This window comes from Sminthopsis crassicaudata, chromosome 1 (assembly GCF_048593235.1).
Source record: "Sminthopsis crassicaudata isolate SCR6 chromosome 1, ASM4859323v1, whole genome shotgun sequence".
NCBI classification, from domain to species: domain Eukaryota; kingdom Metazoa; phylum Chordata; class Mammalia; order Dasyuromorphia; family Dasyuridae; genus Sminthopsis; species Sminthopsis crassicaudata.
The window spans coordinates 110084129-110102848 of NC_133617.1; the positions used below are offsets into that span (position 1 = coordinate 110084129).

The 18720-nt window shown below is 33.2% G+C and overlaps 1 protein-coding gene across 2 annotated transcripts in view; it reads left to right on the forward strand.

Moving 5' to 3' along the window:
• Positions 1-18720, forward strand: part of ATAD2 (ATPase family AAA domain containing 2) — a 63128-nt gene that overhangs the window by 26194 nt on the left and 18214 nt on the right. For both annotated transcript variants that reach the window (XM_074266116.1, XM_074266111.1), the window contains 8 exons: positions 2358-2532; positions 2908-2996; positions 5902-6061; positions 7782-7872; positions 8380-8694; positions 9486-9618; positions 10116-10302; positions 11177-11362. In XM_074266116.1, the coding sequence (XP_074122217.1) occupies positions 2358-2532; positions 2908-2996; positions 5902-6061; positions 7782-7872; positions 8380-8694; positions 9486-9618; positions 10116-10302; positions 11177-11362 (1336 nt within the window). The remainder of the gene's footprint in view (positions 1-2357; positions 2533-2907; positions 2997-5901; positions 6062-7781; positions 7873-8379; positions 8695-9485; positions 9619-10115; positions 10303-11176; positions 11363-18720) is intronic.

Consider the following 18720-nt stretch of genomic DNA (forward strand, 5'->3'; position numbering starts at 1 on the left):
TCATAATTTTCATTTTACAGGGAAGTGGCTCATGCCAACCAGATTGTCCTTCCCCCTCTAGGCAATAATCTTGCATCTCTATTTTTTCCCCCTCTGTTGTACTGGCAGGCCTGCCCTACTCTATCCCTATTTTGTCTCCTCTTCCTCTCCCTTGTCCTTCATCCCAGCCTTTTCAGCTTTGGTTTTTTCTGTGTGGTCCCCATTAGAATGTAACCCCTTGGAGTCACGGATTGTTGTTTTGTTTCTATTTTTATTCCTAATATTCAGCACAATGTCTGACATAAAGTGCCTAATAAATACTTGTTAACTGTAGTGAAGCCTCATTAATATTGAATTTGGGTAGCTAGATGGTACAATGAGTCTGTGCCTAGAGTCAAGAAGAGACCCAAGTTCAAATCCAATCTCAGATAATTAGTAGATGGTATGACTGGGCATTGTGTTTAACTGTTTGCCTCAGGTTTCTCATCTGTAAAATGATCTAGGGGAAAAAAATTGGTAAACTGCTTCAGTTTCTTAACCAAGGAATCTCTAATTGGGAGTCATGGAGCTCAGACATGACTGCACAACAGAAAATACTGAACTTTCAAAGCCATTAAACTCCCAAATATTTTTCAGAACAGCTATTTCTATCCTACTATGCTTTACAAATATTTCATTTTTATAATTCTGTGAAGTGGGTACTATTATCTCCATTTTGCAGATGAGGAAACTGAGGAAGACAGATGTTACAAAGGTAGTAAATTATAAGCATATAATAAACATATCTGTGCTTTTCTTTGTCATTGACAAAAATGTTAGATGGCACAAAATTAAACATACATCCCTGAGGTACTACACTGGAGTTCTCTTATGTCAGATTGAAGTTGAACCGTTAACTATTTGAATATGGCCATCTAACCAATTATCAATCTGTTAATTTTCTAATTCATCCTTTGCCCTTTCCTGTGAGAAGAATGGGATCCTGAATCAAGTGTTTTACTCGAATCTAAATCAACTATATCAACAGAATTTTTTTGGTATTACTGTCATAAAGGACACGACTTATTTTAAAATATACATACAAAGACACATATTCATGTGTTCATGTGTATTCCAGTTTAGCCATTTACTTCCTAATGGCTGTAGCACTTTTTTGTAAATGAGCTTTTATCAGTCATGGGGAGTGGGGGGAACATTTGATAATTTCCTTCAGTGTCCCTTCTTTTCCCTTTCCAGAGAGCCATCACAAAAAAATAATATTTTTAAAAGGCAAAAGAAGAAAAGGAAAATAATCAGTATAACTGATCAGTACATGAAAAAGCCTGAAAATCTGTACAATATGAAATAGGCATTTTTAGTTTATGTTCATATTTTGCCCTACTAATGTTTGGGGAACCCAAATAAAATTAGGGTTTCTGGTGGTCAGGGAGTTAAATGAGGTCTAGTGATTAGGATTCGGGGTAGGTTTTGGCACAAGGCTAGGGAGTTTTGGGGAACTCCCTTCTGGCAGCACAGAGATCCTCTGTAAAGGAATGTACAGACCTGAAAACCTAGATTGATAAAAGAGGTTTATTATGAGGATTGTGGAAGTAAGGTTAAAGTCTGGTTAAGGAAATAGGTGAAGGTAGAGAGAAGATGGCACTGGAAAGAGTATTCCAGTGGGCAGAAAGATCTGGTAGTAAAGGGCACTGCCAAGGTCCATCTGCAAAGACCTTAGTTGATGGAAGTTCATTATATTACTTGGCGTGGTGGGGGTCGGGAAACTTGAGCAAATCATCAGAATGGGGGCTGGAAGAGCCCAAGTTGGCTCAGATCAGATGGAGGCTGGGACAAGCCCGGATCTCCTATTGAAAAGGGGTGCTTTTGACTAGGATTCATCCTGGTCAAAGATCCTGGGTTCCTGAACTGATAATGTATCAGCCAGGAAGGACTGGGAGTAATCTGAAATCACAAATTCAGTTTCTTGAAGGGACCACAACCGCTTCACTACTACCAAGGTGATAATACTTAATTGACATTTTCTCTTCCTGTACAATTTTCTGCATTTCCACTCAGTTCTATGGATTTGTTCTACTTCTTATGTAATTGATTTTTATTTTCGGGACAGCTTAATTTTGATGTATGAATGTATAATTCTGCACTTTCACAGCGTATAGCAGTTTGATTACTTAAAATTTCTTAAAAGTTACAAAGATAAAATTTTTCAATAATAAATATCCTTGTAATTTGTAATAAAACAATCCTAGCAAAGACTAGAAAAATTGATATATAAAGTTTACATAAAATGCATTGAATACTCACTGCAAATTGATAACATCTGTCATGTTACATTTTCAACTTGTGATTTGTCTTGACATTTAAAATATACTGATTTACAGGGGTTGTTTGTTCTATGGCCCTCCTGGAACTGGAAAGACACTTGTGGCCCGGGCACTTGCCAATGAATGCAGTCAGGGTGATAAAAGAGTGGCCTTTTTTATGAGGAAAGGTGCTGATTGTTTGAGTAAATGGGTAGGCGAATCCGAACGACAACTACGTTTGTTATTTGATCAGGTAAGAAAACTAGATTAATCTATGCACAGTACAATGTTATAGGGAAGAGGGATTTGTGCTGTCTTTGAAATTGGATAAATACTCAATAGAATGTTTTAATATTTGAATGATTATGTTAACAGAATAGAAACTTGGTGTTTTTTACATGAAGACAATACCAAATATAGTGATGAGGTTTTCATATAAAATTGAACAAGTATCTATAATTCATTACCTAGAAATTAAACTATCTTTTCCTATATATTACGTTAGCTCTTGAATTTTGATTTGATGATAATGCACTCCTAAATTGAACCTAAAGTAGAAATTTGACAAATATGGAGGTAAATTTTATATATTTCTAAAATTTGTGCTGATACTAAATTTGCCTTCTAGGCTTATCAGATGCGTCCTTCAATTATTTTTTTTGATGAAATTGATGGTCTAGCTCCTGTTCGATCAAGCAGACAAGATCAAATTCATAGGTAAGATTTTATTTATTACAAGAATTTTTCAAATTCAGTTTCTTTATATATTAGCCTTTGCATCAGCAATCTATTGGTGATGTCTAATGAATTTCATCAATTTTCACCTTATTTGATTGCCACATTCCCAGTTGGCTGATGTCCAAAGGCTTATAATAAGCCTTATGCATTCTGTATACTCTTATAACCTTAGCATTTCCATGCAAATTTGAGTCTTAGCACTTTGAATTTTTTTTTAAATTTTTTTAAAAACAGTAATACAAAGAGCATTTACACATAAACAACAATATAAAAGAAGATTCTGGATGAATATGAATTTTTATACAGTTTTCTAAAATACATTCACAGTAAATCCTACTCATTACTTTTCAGATTCTTTGTTTGTCTAATCCCTTCTGAATTACCTTCTGTTCTTTTCTTTCCATTTTAAAAAATACTACCATGGGTTCTTTTTGGCATCAAGCTTCCTACTCCTGTTCCTCTCAATTAAAAAGAAAGAAAAACCTTGTAATAAATAAGCATAGTCAAGCAAAACAAACCCACAGTATGATCATGTCCAGAAATGTCTCTTTCTACACTTTTGTCCATCACATTTCTCTCAGGAGGGAGGTAACAGTATGCTTCATTATAGCTCTATCTCGGAGACACATTTGGTCACTGTACTGACTAGAGATCTTGTCTTTCAAAGTTGTTTTTTCTCTACAATTTCATTGTTCTTATGGAAATTGTCCTTCAGTTTTGTTTTGTTTTTTTCTAGAATTATCTGAAAACATATTATGTGATAATATATTAACATAGTGGTCTTTACATCCATTCTTTTCTTTTGTTAATTAGCAATCTAAGGAAACTTTAGATTTTTAGTTCATTTATTTTTCCCATTTTAATTCCTGTAGAACAGGATGTTTGTTTTGCATTTGACTATTCCTTGCCCAGAATTTTCTTCTACTTTAACACTTCCTCATCCATTCCTCTGTTTATATGTTAAATTCTTCTTACCCCAGTTAGGATTAAAGACAAATTCCACCACCTTCTAACCTAGTATAGTCCACATTTCTACCCTAGTGTATTCCACTCTTTTCTGTCTAAAACCTTAGAACAGAATCGTTTCTCCCCCCCAAAAAAAAAAAAAAAATCTTGTTTTTCTTTTTAAATTGCCACCTTTTGAAAACATTAATAAGTTTTATCTCCATCTATGAAAATGTTAGTGCTGCATCATATAGCTCCTTGCAGTTGCTTAAATAAAATTCCCTTTCTAGGAGTCTGTGGACTCTTATTTCAAAGTTCCAACTGTGTGGGATAACAATCCCTAATTCAAAATACTCAGGTATCTCAAAGTGAAGAACAGAAGCTTTTATTAGAATCTCATGAGAAACGGACAGTCCACTCACTGACTGGAGTCTCAGAGAGAGAAGGGCCAATTTTCCAGGGGCTAAGATAATTTAAATGGTCAGAAAAAAAAAAAATTACAGAAACTATTGGCCCACCCATCTCCTGTTAACTCTCCTAATACCATTGGCAAACTCGATCTTTATTCCTTTATCTCAGGAATATAGGTGGGCTTTTGTGGCACCAAGGTCTTGGTTAAGCAATAACTGTTTTCAAAAGAAAGTCTGTTCTGCTTCTAATTAAGTTAGAGGTTTCTAAAATAACTTAAGGAGACACTGTTTTACCTCCTTTTCTCAATCAACAATTAGAGATTAGCCAGTTTGTAGACTTCATATATCTCTAGGCCACTAAATAGATTCTTCTCTAAGCAGTTGTGTCTTAAATGTTTTCTCTTATAAAGTCTTTATTGTTCTTCCCAGAGCCATAATGATTAAACTAAGTCTTATTATTGTGAGAAGTCCTCTGTTTCTCTTTTCACTTACTATTCAGCTCTTGTGTTTTCATGAAATATACTTTAAAGTCATCTGTTCCATTAAAGGTCTCTTTTTACCCCATATAGAATTATATTCAGTTTAGTTGAGTAATTATTATTGCTTGTAAGTCTGTCTTTTCTCTCTTGCCTCTTGCAAAATACTGTAATACTAAGACCTTTTGTTTATAGCAGAAGCATCCAAGTCTGAGGTGATCCTTAATGTAGTCCCTAGATATTTGAACTGCTTTCTGAATGCTCTTTTTTTTTCTTTTTGATAAAGGAAGTTAAGGATTATGCCTGTGTAACATTTCTGGGAATTTGATGTTCTTTTCACAAGATGAGTAGATTTCTTATTGTCTTTATTACTATCCGATTCTAATGGGTAGTTTTCATTATGATTTTTCGAAGAGGTCAGACCTCTTATTTTTCTTATGATTTTTAAAGTTTTTTTTTTGTTGTTGTTTTGTTTTTTTGGGTTTTTTTTACTTCTTTTCTGAGCAATTTAGTAATTTGCCAATTATCATACCACTGATAATTGGCAGAGCCAAAACTAGATCCATGGTTCCTTCCTGACAGTCAAATGCTTTTTATCATGGATATTTATAATAGTATCTTTGTTTTTATAATGTTGTTAGTTCTTTAATGACCTAATTGAGATCATATTCTGGATCAGGAGTTAAACTTTTGTCATGTTGAAGGGAAAAAATTGTTCAACAATTGCTTTTTGCATTCTCTTATGTTTTTTTAAATAATTTGCTTACATGGTTTTTTTTTTTTCCTAAGTGTGATTATTTCTTTATAGTTTGCTTTTTACTGTGGATCAATTCACTAGAATATTCATCAGAGTTATAAAGTGACATGCTCATTGAAATGTATAATATATTAAAATGATTAATTTTTTAAGCGACTAATTTTCAAATGACCACCTTAATTAAAAATACTATCCTAGTAGAAAGGAAAGAAGGAAAAGAAATTTTAAATGAAATTTCATACAACTTTAATAATTATTTCACTTTTACTGAACCAAAGTTTTGTGTCTTTGTTTAGTTCCATTGTATCTACCTTACTAGCACTTATGGATGGATTGGATAGTAGGGGAGAAATTGTTGTAATTGGAGCTACCAATAGACTGGATTCTATAGATCCTGCTTTACGAAGACCTGGCCGATTTGACCGAGAATTCCTTTTTAGCTTACCTGATAAAGATGTAAGGACTTAACATTAATTTCATTTCATTTTAGTAAGTTTTTTTCAATACACTTCTAGTACTGTTGTGCCACAGTTTCCTTGAATTGTTCTGCTACAATTTCCCTGGTTGCAACCCCCCTTTTCTGCCCATTAGAACTGAGATAAATAGGGCTATGGAGATCTGACAATCCAGAAAATAAGACTCCAGGTGTTTTATCTCAGATACCTAATTGACATTGTTTATACTTCTAAGTCCAGACTACCTAAGCTGGATACCACCTTAACTCCCAGTGGTCCTACTAGACCCAACCAGTCAGAACCAGATTGATTGTCCCTACCTGGAGATTCCTGTTCACCAGAGTTTGGACTCCACCCCCTGCCTTTGTTCAGCTACCTGAATTAAGAGCTGTAAATATGTCATTGAGAACTCTGTTTGCTGCTGGATACTTTGAGATGAGAGTCTGATCCAGTCAATCAATTAAGCTCTCCAATAAATAAAATATTTAAAACTCTCTAATCTCTATCTTGCCTCAGTTTCTCTGTTATTACATTTCTCAGAAGTCTTCCCCCACCCCTCTCACTTTCCAAAAATGCATATGTACAAATGCTCACATATATATGATATATGTCTGGAAAACAGTGATTCTAACTAGCAGTACATGATTTTCCAAATAATATATAGTGTAACAATTTTCAATATTAATTTTCAAATTAAGAGCAAGATAATGAAAGGCAACATGGTAATGGTAGGTGAGTGCTATTCTAACAGTCAAGAAAGACCTAGATTAAGATAAATATTATGTTAATTTTGTGGCTGTTCATTTCTCAGAACTCTAAGCAACATTAGTTGCAGATCTGCCTTGGTAGGAGGAGTTTCCAAATTGGAAATTATCCATATATAAAACCAAACATCTGGACAGTCCTTCCACTCTATTCAAAAAAAAAAAAAAAAAGCCAAACTAATTAGGGAAACAGAATTGAGGGCTTGAGAGGGTAAAAAAAAAAAAAAAAAACAATTGTTGGGAGAAATGAAATAGGAAGTAAGGATAAGATAGCAAGTGAAGACAATGCAGGTGATAGACGAAGAAGGCAACAGTTGACAAACCTGTTGATAAACCAGTGGGATTGAAGGATAACAGGAGAAGCTAGGAAGACATGAGTTTGTTGTCAGAATTTCAGAATTCTGAGTGAAGTTAAGATATTTCCATATCATTGAAGATCTAAAATAAGGTTGGCTATGGAGATTGCTGAATTTGAAGGGCTTAAGAGTTGGGTCATAAATATGAATATAAATTTTATCCAAAGTAATAACAAGGGATATTGATTGAATTGTTAATCCAGGTGCTGAAATCATTAAAAAATGTCCTTAAGGTCAGTAGATGTTAGCAGTTGGGAGGAAATTACATGATTATAATAGCATTTTTTGTATATTGACAGCATGTTAGTGTTATAAATACTGTTTAAATATGAAAATCAGTTTCTTAAACTAATAGATTTACATCTATAAGTATGAATCAATGGAAAAATCATACTTTTAGAAATTAAGCACCATGTAATGAGTTTTTTTTTTTAACAAAATATTAACTACAAATGGTATCTGAAGTCTCCCTTTAATCTCACCTTAATTTCATTTCTTCATCACTTCACATTTTTTGTTTAAAGAATCCTAAATGTCTAGCAGTTGAAAGGTTTTTAGAAAAGTGATATTGTTCTTTTTAAAGAATGATTTTATTTTATAGGCTCGGAAAGAAATTCTAAAGATTCACACAAGAGATTGGAATCCCAAGCCATTGGATATGTTTCTTGAAGAACTTGCAGAAAAATGTGTTGGTAAACATTTTTTTTTTTTTTAAGTACTACAATACTTTTAAAATGTACAGTTTGGTTTCTTTGTTCTGTTAACTTTTATTTATAGTGGATATTGGAGATTTCATCATATTTCTAATTTGTCCTTTAATTTTTTGCCATTTCTCTTGCTCAAAACCTGGATTTAATGTAGAATAAATTATTTAATTATTTATAAGGTTTGTAAGAAGCCAACCTCAGATTGCTTATTATTCCTTGTCTTGACAACATTGGTTTCTCATATGTGTGACTTTGAATACATATGCTCTACCTTGTTGGGCTTTACTTAAACTTCACTTGCAAATTGAAGGGATTGTTTTAGTTCCTTTTGACACTAAATCAAAATCTCTGCTCACAGATATCAATATATCTTTCATCTGGGAGAATTGGGAAATTCTTTTTTGCTTAAAGCTTATTACTTTATTGCAATATTAGCAAAATGTCCTAAACTCTTTTTATTCTCTTTTCATTTTAACAATTTTTTAAAAATAGGATACTGTGGTGCAGATATTAAGTCCATATGTTCTGAAGCTGCTCTCTGTGCTCTGCGTAGACGTTATCCTCAGATATATACAAGTAGTGAGAAACTGCAGTTGGATCTCTCATCAATTAATATTTCTGCTAAGGATTTTGTAGTAGCAATGCAAAAGATAATACCAGCCTCTCAAAGGGCTGTGACGTCACCGGGACAGGCGCTGTCTGCTATTGTGAAACCTCTTCTTGAAAGCACTGTTAATAAGATCTTAGGGGCCATACAAAAAGTGTTTCCACATGCAGAACTTGGAGCAAATAAAGGACCAAAGTCAGGTATAAAGTCTTAAGTGTTTTTCTTGCATTTGAAGGATAAGTCCATGTTATATGAAGATTGGGTGTAGGAAATGCAGGTGTTTTTCTAAGGAAGATTGAAGATGATTGGAATCATAAGAAGTATTAGACATATTTGGAGGGCTAAGAAGCAAATTTAGGTTTGATATTAGGAAAAGTTTCCTTAGAAAATAGAATGGAATACCTTGGGAAGGAGTAGGCTTTCCTTAATTGTAGATTTTCCAGCAGAGGCTGGGTGACTACTTATCAGGCAGGTGGTTAGGTTAGAAAATTTTTTTGGATATTGAAGTGGCTATTGAAGTCCATTCTTTTCAGACTTTAAAAATATTGCTTGTTAATATGACATTTTTTAAGAAAGGTAATTTTTATACCTGAAAGTGAAATAGATTTAAATTTTCATGAACCTTATCCTGATCTAGATTTTAAAGTTTGTAATGTGTTTTCATAAATCATTTGTCATCTCTTGCCTTCATAAAAATTATAGGTTTTTTTCCTTTAAAATTATCTAGGAACCTTACCACTCTTCTTGTCTCAACTCATTTTTCAGATTACAGTACAATCTAAATCTGAAGTTAGCCAAATTTTAGCTAGTAACCTGAACTACTTGGATCTAAGAATGCTTTTTACATTTCTAAAGACAAAATTTTATTTTAAAATTTAAAATCATTCTTTAGCTCTCAGTGGAATCTCTGGTCTAGATAGCTAGCTATTACTGTTAATTGAAATTTATGTAGTAAAGTCAGTAACATGGGATGTAATGTTTTGTTTTGTAGATGTTCCTGGCCCTCTGCTAGAAAGTGACTTGGCATATAGTGATGATGAAGTTCTCTCGGTATATGAAAATGGACTTCCACAGAAACCCTTCAATAAAACAAAAGAAAATGTTAATTTCCTTCATCTCAATAGGTATGGTTTTTTGTATGTATTAATACATTTATTACTCTGAGACTTCAATTGAAATCAAAGGGTATCTTGGTGATTGAGTTAATGATAAAGAAGTATTAAGGACACAATATATTTTAACCATAAATGTTTCTATTTGTAGCAATGTTTGAATAAATTTCCTTGTATTTGTATTTATGCAAAATTGTATGTCCTGTCATGTACACTTTTGTATTACTTTTTAGCTGTTAGAAAATGCCTTCAGTTATATTGAGGCTGTATATCTTTATACGGTAAATATTACTTTTATTAAATTTCTATATAGATTAGTTTGCTTTGGAAAACTGTGCCAAAGAAATTAAGAATAATATAGCAATGATAATATTCATCAAGGTGTGAACTAAGTGTAGTTAAGTCTTTGAATTATAAATGTTCAAACATCAATAATTGGGGGTGGGGTTATTTTAGAAAATTAACTGAAGCACTTTTTAAAAAATGAAATACATTCACTGTCATTTTAGAAATGCTTATCACCAGCCTACATCTTTTCGACCAAGAATCTTGATAGTAGGAGAGCCAGGATTTGGGCAGAGTTCTCACTTGGCACCTGCTGTGATTCATGCTTTGGAAAAGTTTACAGTATATACCTTGGACCTTCCTGTTCTTTTTGGAGTCAGTACCACATCACCTGAGGAAACATGTGCCCAGGTAGTTCAGTGTTAACAAAACAAAAAAAAAAGTGTTATTTTTTAAATAGTCTCGCAGAAAAACTTAAAACACTTAAATCTTTGATATAGTGGGCAGCTAGGAGGTGCAGCAACTAGAGCAGGGGTCCTCAAACTATGGCCCGTGGGCCAGATGCAGCCCACTGAGGACGTTTATGCGGCCCGCCGGGTTATGGCAAATGGGCTGAGGGGCAGAGACAGAGTGTGAATTTTTGTTTTTACTATAGTCCAGCCCTCCAACAGTCTGAGGGACAGTGAACTGGCCGCTCCCTATTTAAAAAGTTTGAGAACCACTGAACTAGAGAGTTGGACTTGGAAGTAAGAATACCCTGAATGCTAATCCTGGCTTAGCACTTACTAGCTATGTGACCCTGGGCAAGTTACTTACCTTTCAGCTTCAGTTTCCTCATTTGTAAAATGGATATAATAGCAATTTTCTCACATGGTTATTTTTAAAAAGAAATGAAATAACATAAATGCTTTGTAAAACACAAGTATTCTATAGATGCTAGCTAGAATAATTGCACTAATGAATAGATTTTGTTCTTTTTAGTTTCCATCTTTAGCTCTATTTTTTAAAGCTTGTTAAATAAAGGTAACCTCGATTTATTATAGAACTTCTATAACTGAATAAGGCAGCTTTAATGGAAATATTTTCTTTAAAATTTTTTATCAAATGAATTATTTGACAATTGAAGTCATTATGTAATAAGACTTGACAGTTTATGATTGCATGTGAATATATTGGAAGAAACTTCTTGAAAAGTAAAGATTTTACAATTTGTGTTTTTCAGGAAGATTAAGCACATTTCAAATGTATTGCCTCGAACTAAAAATATTAATCTTTCTCCTATTAGGTGATTCGTGAAGCTAAGAGAACAGCCCCAAGTATAGTGTATGTTCCTCACATCCACTTGTGGTGGGAAACAGTTGGATTAACACTTAAAGCTACTTTTACTACATTGTTACAGAATATTCCCTCATTTGCTCCAGTTTTACTACTTGCAACTTCGGACATACAACATACTGCTCTTCCAGAAGAGGTACAGTGTGTGTGTGCACACATGCATACTCCCTCTGTCTTCAGTCTAGTTTTTATTAAGTACAGGGTAAATACAAAAGAGTCTTGAATGTAGCAAATTTTTTTCCTTTGGTCCTGATAGTTTGTTATAAATTTCATCTTTAGTATTAAATTTCTCTTCAGTAGGCTGCAAAAATGATCTTATCTTAGACTGGGTTTGAATGTGGGTCTAGGTTAGCATTATCCAATTTCTTTGTCTCTCTTGCAATCCTTTCTTTTGGCAAGTTGTTTTATTCACCTGTGCCTATGAATATTTACTTGCATATCACTCAAGATCCGTAGAGTATAATTCAGGAGAAAACGAAGGTATTTATTAAGTGTTCAAAACAACATGGCTTGAAAATGAGGCACTTTTTTTAATTTTTAATTTTTTTTTCAACAGGCAGTTTTTGTATAGTTCTGCCAGCAGCATCTGAATATCCCTAGATCCTTTCTAGCATTTTTCATTTTCTTTTTTTGTCTTCTTCAGAGATGGTTAAATTTGTATTTCTTTAACTGCTGAATCATTGTTTTTTTGTGGTGATGTTTTTTGTTAGGGGTTTTTTTGTTTTGTTTTTTCCAGAAGTTTTGATTGAATGACTTGGAGGAATCCTTATCCATATTTATCAGTTGAAGAAGTTATATTGAATTCAGGAAATATTTGTCAATTTTTTTAGGTGTAAAAAATATTAATTACCATAAACAGAAAAATTATTTCTGCCCTACTACTTACAGGTTGGCAAGAAGTATAAATTCCTATGCATTAGAAGATGACTTGAATAGTGTAAACATTAGGTTGGCCAACAGAAAGATTAGGATCCAAGACTAGTAAAAGGCTTTTATGATTAACAGGATTTGCTTTAATTAATAGGAGTATGGAATACTCTGGTAAGGTAGGAATAGAAGAAATAGGGCTAGGGTGCTGTAGATGTTGCAGAGGTAGAATTGTGATAGAACTTAGCAGCTGTTTATCAAGTTTATCAGTAAGTAGGTAGTTATCAAGTATTTTATTAAGTGTACTATCTATTCTTTAACACATGAGGCACATAGAGAAGTGCCACGATCATATAGAGTAGCAAAGTCAGAATTTGAACTCATAATCTCTGACTTTTTATATTTATGTGTATGTGTGTGTGTGTGTGTGTGTGTGTGTGTGTGTAGTATACTTTTTGATATGTTAAAAGTAAGTTTTTTTGTTTTGGGGGGTTTTTTTTTGTTTTGTTTTTTACTATGATCTGTTTGAAGTACATCTCAATAGGCCATTGAAAAGGGAAAAGAAGGAATAATCACAGAATCAGCAAGACAACCAGGAGAGAAATTGGTGTTGAAGTTAAAAAAAAAAAAAAAAAAGCAAATATTCTGCAGTGATGACAGATTTTATAGATTGGATAAAATTAAATCTAATAACTGGCTTTTTAAAAAATGAATTTCAGTAAAGTGGGTTGGTGCCAGATAGTGGATGAAGAATAAATGAGTAATGAGAAAGTAAAGCCATTAAGTATAAACTTTTCCTTTGTAGTTCCACCAACAAGGTATTCATGTGTCTATAATTTCACAACTCTTCCAACCCCAATACCATTTTTTTGTTATTTTTTGGCATATACTTAAGGTGCCCTGCATTAAAATTACATTTTCAACAAGGATTCGTGAAAGCATCATCTATATTTAAAAAAAAAAAAAAAAAAATCCTATTTCCCTGATTGGTTAAAATTACTATCGATACTACTGTTACCAGTAACAAATGGACAGAAATGCATAAACATAGGATTTCAAATGGATGCCTTTTTTTATTTTTAAATCCTTATTACTAAAATATACTGTGCAATTGTTTAGTTTTAAAGGAATGATCAGACTGATGGGAGAGAGAATTAGAAAAGAAAAATATAAAAGTGTAAGAAAGAGTACATCTAATAGGGAGAAGGATTGGTCAAAAGATGACATAAGGATAATGTCTTGGAAGAAGTAATTCACCTCTAGCAATTAAAAAGTAATTGATGGTAATGGCTGTGCATCTGCTGCATTGCTTGGCATCATCTCCATAACACAAGTTGCCTCATACCCTGGTGCCTTTTAGCGTTTCTTTCCCTGCCCCGCCCCTTAAATTTCCTGCCTTTTCTTGATTTTCCCCTCTGTTCAGTAGATTATAAGCTCCTTGAAGACGACAGGAATTGCCTTTATTTTATGTCCAGTTCTTAATACAGCTCCTGGCACATATTAGGTGCTTAAAAAATGCTTACTGAATTACATTTCAAGTAACTAAGAAGTGAGAGAATTGCCAAAAGGCAGTAAGAAGAATAAATAAATGTTTCTAATAGTTTGACTGAAAGGAAGAATTATTGAATAAAATAATTTCAGAGGATAATAGATGAAAATTTATTTTTTTAAGAATGAGAAGATCTGAGCAAGTGGATTACGAAAGATTAAAGATTATCAAGACAGGAAATGATTGAGCAGGCATATTCTCAGATGTGGTAGAATCAGACAAAAGTAGTGTCTTGATAAGGATAAAAATACCCCTTCTTCAGAAATTGGAGCAAAGAAGAAAAGAATGGGAAATAAATTAGGTGTTTGCTTTGTGTAATGAGGAAGAATTGTTAATTTGTATCTAATGGTTTGTTTTTGTTTTTTCAGTACATTTTTAGATAAAGTTCTCTTGATTAGAGGCAGTGTGAGCATATAGAAAGCATGAGAGAAGTTTTGGAATTGTTACTCTGATGGAAAACATAATTGAGAACTTGTTAGGAAAGGATTATGCAGCAGTGAAAACAAAACCGAAATTAGATATAAATTCATGAGTCCAGTCAGCTTGTTTGTGATTTTCTTCAGTGATATTCAGTAGCCTTTGAGTAGTAGTTGAGAGATAGATTGTGTAAAGGTAATTTAGGGCTAGGATTTGGCTAGACAAGTGCAAAATCAGAGACAGACAAGTGATTGATAGGAAAAACAAAATTTATATTTACAGTGGAATCAGACTGTCAAATCTGAAAAGGAAAAAGTAAGGTTGATAGTGGTGATGAATTTTATCATTGAGTTTTTCATTTGTCTGAGTCTTTATGACCCCACTTGAAGTTTTCTTGGCAAAATAATGGAGAGGTTTGCCATTTTTTTCCTCCAGCTCATTTTAGATGAGAAAAACTGAGGCAAATGGGATTAAGTGTCTAGGGTCACCCAACTATTAAGTGTCTGAGGCCCAATTTGAACTCATAAATGAGTGTTCCTGACCCCAAACCTAATGTATTCTACTCTGCCTCCTACCTGAGGAGTTTAGGAGAATAAGCAGTGAAATAACTGGAGCCATGAATTAGTATGATTTTGAAGTGAGGAGCCAAAAGGAGAGGTGAAAGGATAAAATTATGATTGGAAATAATCGTGGTATTCTGAATCATATTGGTAGAATCTTAGTAGAGGTTTAAAAAAAACAAGTTATTACTATGTAGCTGAGATACAATAAAGCTTACATAATAGAGCATAGAAATTGAGGTTATAACAGAACTTGTGAAAGCCAGTATTTTAAATTACCTAATTTAATATGACATGGCACAATAGTTGCAATCATTGTCATCTATGAACTCTTGAAAACACTTAAGAAGCAGATACAGGTATAGATCTTAAGGTTAAAAGCATTGAACCAAAAACAAATGAATATTAAATTGTATTAAACAGATGTGGATTATGTGTATATGGATTTTAGAAGTAAGATGTAAGGTTGAAAACATAATTCGGCAGAGGTAAAGATGCAGAACAGGGAATTCCCTTTTCAAATTGAGAGGAAAAGGAGCTCTCTTCCAATGAGTATTATAAAGCTTTGAAAAAGTGAGATTTTGGAATTTGTTTCTGTGAACCATACTCAAATCCATTTTTTTAACTTTATAAGTGGACCCTAATCATTTCAGAACCAAAAAGCTTTAAAATAATCATGTGTATTTAAAGGATTTTTTTTTTTAGAATTTTTTTCCCACAGTATATATGCATGAGTAATTTTTTTTTATAATATTATCCCTTGTATTCATTTTTCCAAATTATCCCCCTCCACACCCTCCCCCCGATGACAGACAATCCCATATATTTTACATGTGTTACAATATAACCCAGATATAATATATGTGTGTAAATACCATTTTCTTGTTGCACATTAAGTATTAGATTCCGAAGGTATAAGTAACCTGGGTAGATAGACAGTAGTGCTAACAATTTACATTCACTTCCCAGTGTTCCTTCTCTGGGTGTAGTTATTTCTGTCCATCATTGATCAACTGGAAGTGAGTTGGATCTTCTTTATGTTGAAGATATCCACTTCCATCAGAATATATCTTCATACAACATTGAAGTGTACAGCGATCTTCTGGTTCTATTCATTTCACTCAGCATCAGTTGATGTAAGTCTCTCCAAGCCTCTCTGTATTCCTCCTGCTGGTCATTTCTTACAGAGCAATAATATTCCATAACCTTCATATACCATAATTTACCCAACCATTCTCCAATTGATGGGCATCCATTCATCTTCCAGTTTCTAGCTACTACGAAAAGAGCTGCCACAAACATTTTGGCACGTACAGGTCCCTTTCCCCTCCTCAGTATTTCTTTGGGATATAAGCCCAATAGCAGTAATGGTAGATCAAAGGGTATGCACAGTTTGATAACTTTTTGGGCATAGTTCCAAATTGCTCTCCAGAATGGCTGGATTCTTTCACAACTCCACCAACAATGTATTAATGTTCCAGTTTTCCCCCATCCCCTCCAACATTCATCATTATTTGTTCTTGTCATCTTAGCCAATCTGACAGGTGTGTAGTGGTATCTCAGAGTTGTCTTAATTTGCATTTCTCTGATCAGTAGTGATAAAGGATTTTTTTTTTTGATGATTTAATAGTGAGTTAGCAGTAACTTGGTGTACAAATATGTACAATCAAGCGAAATCTCATTTGTACCTAAATTCTTAGGTACAAGAGGTGCTTAGTATATTTAATATACATCATTGGGTCTCTGAAATTGTGCTTAATCATTTTGCTGGTCAATATTGCTAAATTTCTCAGTTGTTTCTTTTGCAATAATTTTGTCTTTATATAATATGCTGCTCAAGTCATTCGGTATCAATTCATATGGTGGGTTTTTTTTTGTTTGTTTTTTCAGATTTTTCTAAAACTAACCCCTTTATCAATTCTTATAACATAATAATATTCCATCAAATTATATATGTTCCATGACTTTTGTTCACAGCCATTCCTCAATTGATGGTGCCCACTGTTTCTAATTTTTTTCTATCACAAGAGAAGCAGTATATATTTTATGTCCTTGTATTTTGGTTTTTTTTAGGACTCATGCTCACCCTAAATCTACCCTCTGATACCCTTTTCTCCCCTTTCCATTCCTGTTGTCCTGTATCCATCTCCGTGAACATGTATATTCTTTCCTCCTTTAACTGATTTAGATAAGTGAGATTCAAGGATCAACCACTTCCTTCCTTTCCCTTTATCCTTATTTGAATATACTACTTGCACACCCCAGTATGTGAAATAATTCTTCCTAATCTTCCTCTCCCTTTCTGCCATACTTTTCCTCTCCTTACCCTTTTCCATTCTTCTTTTGAGTCATAACAGAACTATTCTTGGCCTTTCTGTAAAAATAGACCTTTGACTCTTAGTGATAATAGGATTCAGAGGGAAGATAGATATTTATCTCCCAATATTAGCATATAAGCAGTTTATTCCAATTTAGCCTCTTAGGATTGTTAATTAATGTTTACCTCTTTTTAGTTCTCTTGATTCCTAGGTCAGTACTTGTAATTTTCCACCGAGCTTCCCTTAAAGATTTCTTTCCTGTTTGATTATATTCAGGTTTGCATCTTAAGTTTATATTTTTGGCTATAAGTTCTATATCCTTTGCCTACCTGAATGGCATACTAGTAGCTCTCCATTCCTCTGTAGTGATGGTTGCCAAATCATGTGTCATTATTATTATTATTATTATTTTCATCTTAGCCAATCTGACAGATTTGTAGTGTTATCTCAGAATCATCTTAATTTGCATTTCTCTGATCAATACTTATTTGGAGCACCTTTTCATGTAGCTACAAATAGTTATGATCTGAAAATTGTCTGTCAATGAGAAATTTTTTAAATCTTAAGACAGTTTAAATATCAAATAATTACTGACTACTTATTACATTGTTACATATTATATATATTTTGGATAAAACAGTATTTCTAGTACACTTATAGCATCTTGTGCAGGCATAATTTCATTTGTAAAAATAAAAATGTGTATTCATATTCTAAACCAAAGTTATTAGCATTCTGTAGCATAACAGAAACACACCCAAATTTACAACTCTGTGCTTTATATGTTTAATCTATTTTGAATTATCTTTGAGAGGGGGAGAAAAAATTGGAGCACTAATTGCAAATTGAAGACTATCTTTGCATGTATTTGGGGAAAAAAATACTATTAAAAATTATTTTTTAAAGTTGATAGAAAAAAAAATGAGATTTAGCTCACTGAAGTATAGGGTTTTGAATTCCATTTGTGTCACTGTCAGTGTGAACTCTAAAAGAGTTATTTCTTTGTGCCTTAGTGACTTCATCCATAAAATGAGACTAAATGAACATCCTTCTATCTATAAGTCCTTTCATCTTGTGACTGAGTCTCAGCAGAATACTTGTGAAATAGCTGGTAGCAACTTAGAGATCTTTTCTTTTAAAGTTATAATTATTTTTATATTTATGCTAGTGCCCATAATGTATGCTTGAATGGATCTATGATCTTCTCAATGTGAATGTTGTTCCTGATTATAATACATACCTTTCACATTTTCTCATTCTGTGCAACTCTTATCTGTGCCCTCCCATAAATCCAGTACAAAAAAAATCATTCGTTCTTGGGATCTTCTAGTAAATCCTTTCTCATTTTTCTGTTCTTCTGTCCCCCATTTCATTGATGGTCTTTTTACCCATTCCTCACAACTATGGAACAGTAAATAGAAGTCCTAGTAAAAAGAGTCAACAATACTGGTCATGTCTGAAAATGCGCTTCTTAGTCTATGCCTCTAGCTCATCATTTCTCCCGAAAGATTAGAATCATTAGCCTTATGAAGTAGCAATTGGTCATTTCATTGTTCAGAGTTCTTTAAGTCTTTCAAAGATGTATTTTCTTCTATATAATTGGAATCCTATATATTTTCCCCTAGTTTCATTCACTTCACCTTCATTAGTTTATGTAAGTTTTCCACATTTCTCTTGTCTTTTCTTTTTGTCATTTCTCTTGATGAAATATATTCCAACATTTGAGTATTGTAATTTTTAAAATCATTCTCCAATTGATGGCAGCCTGTGGTTAAACCAGTTC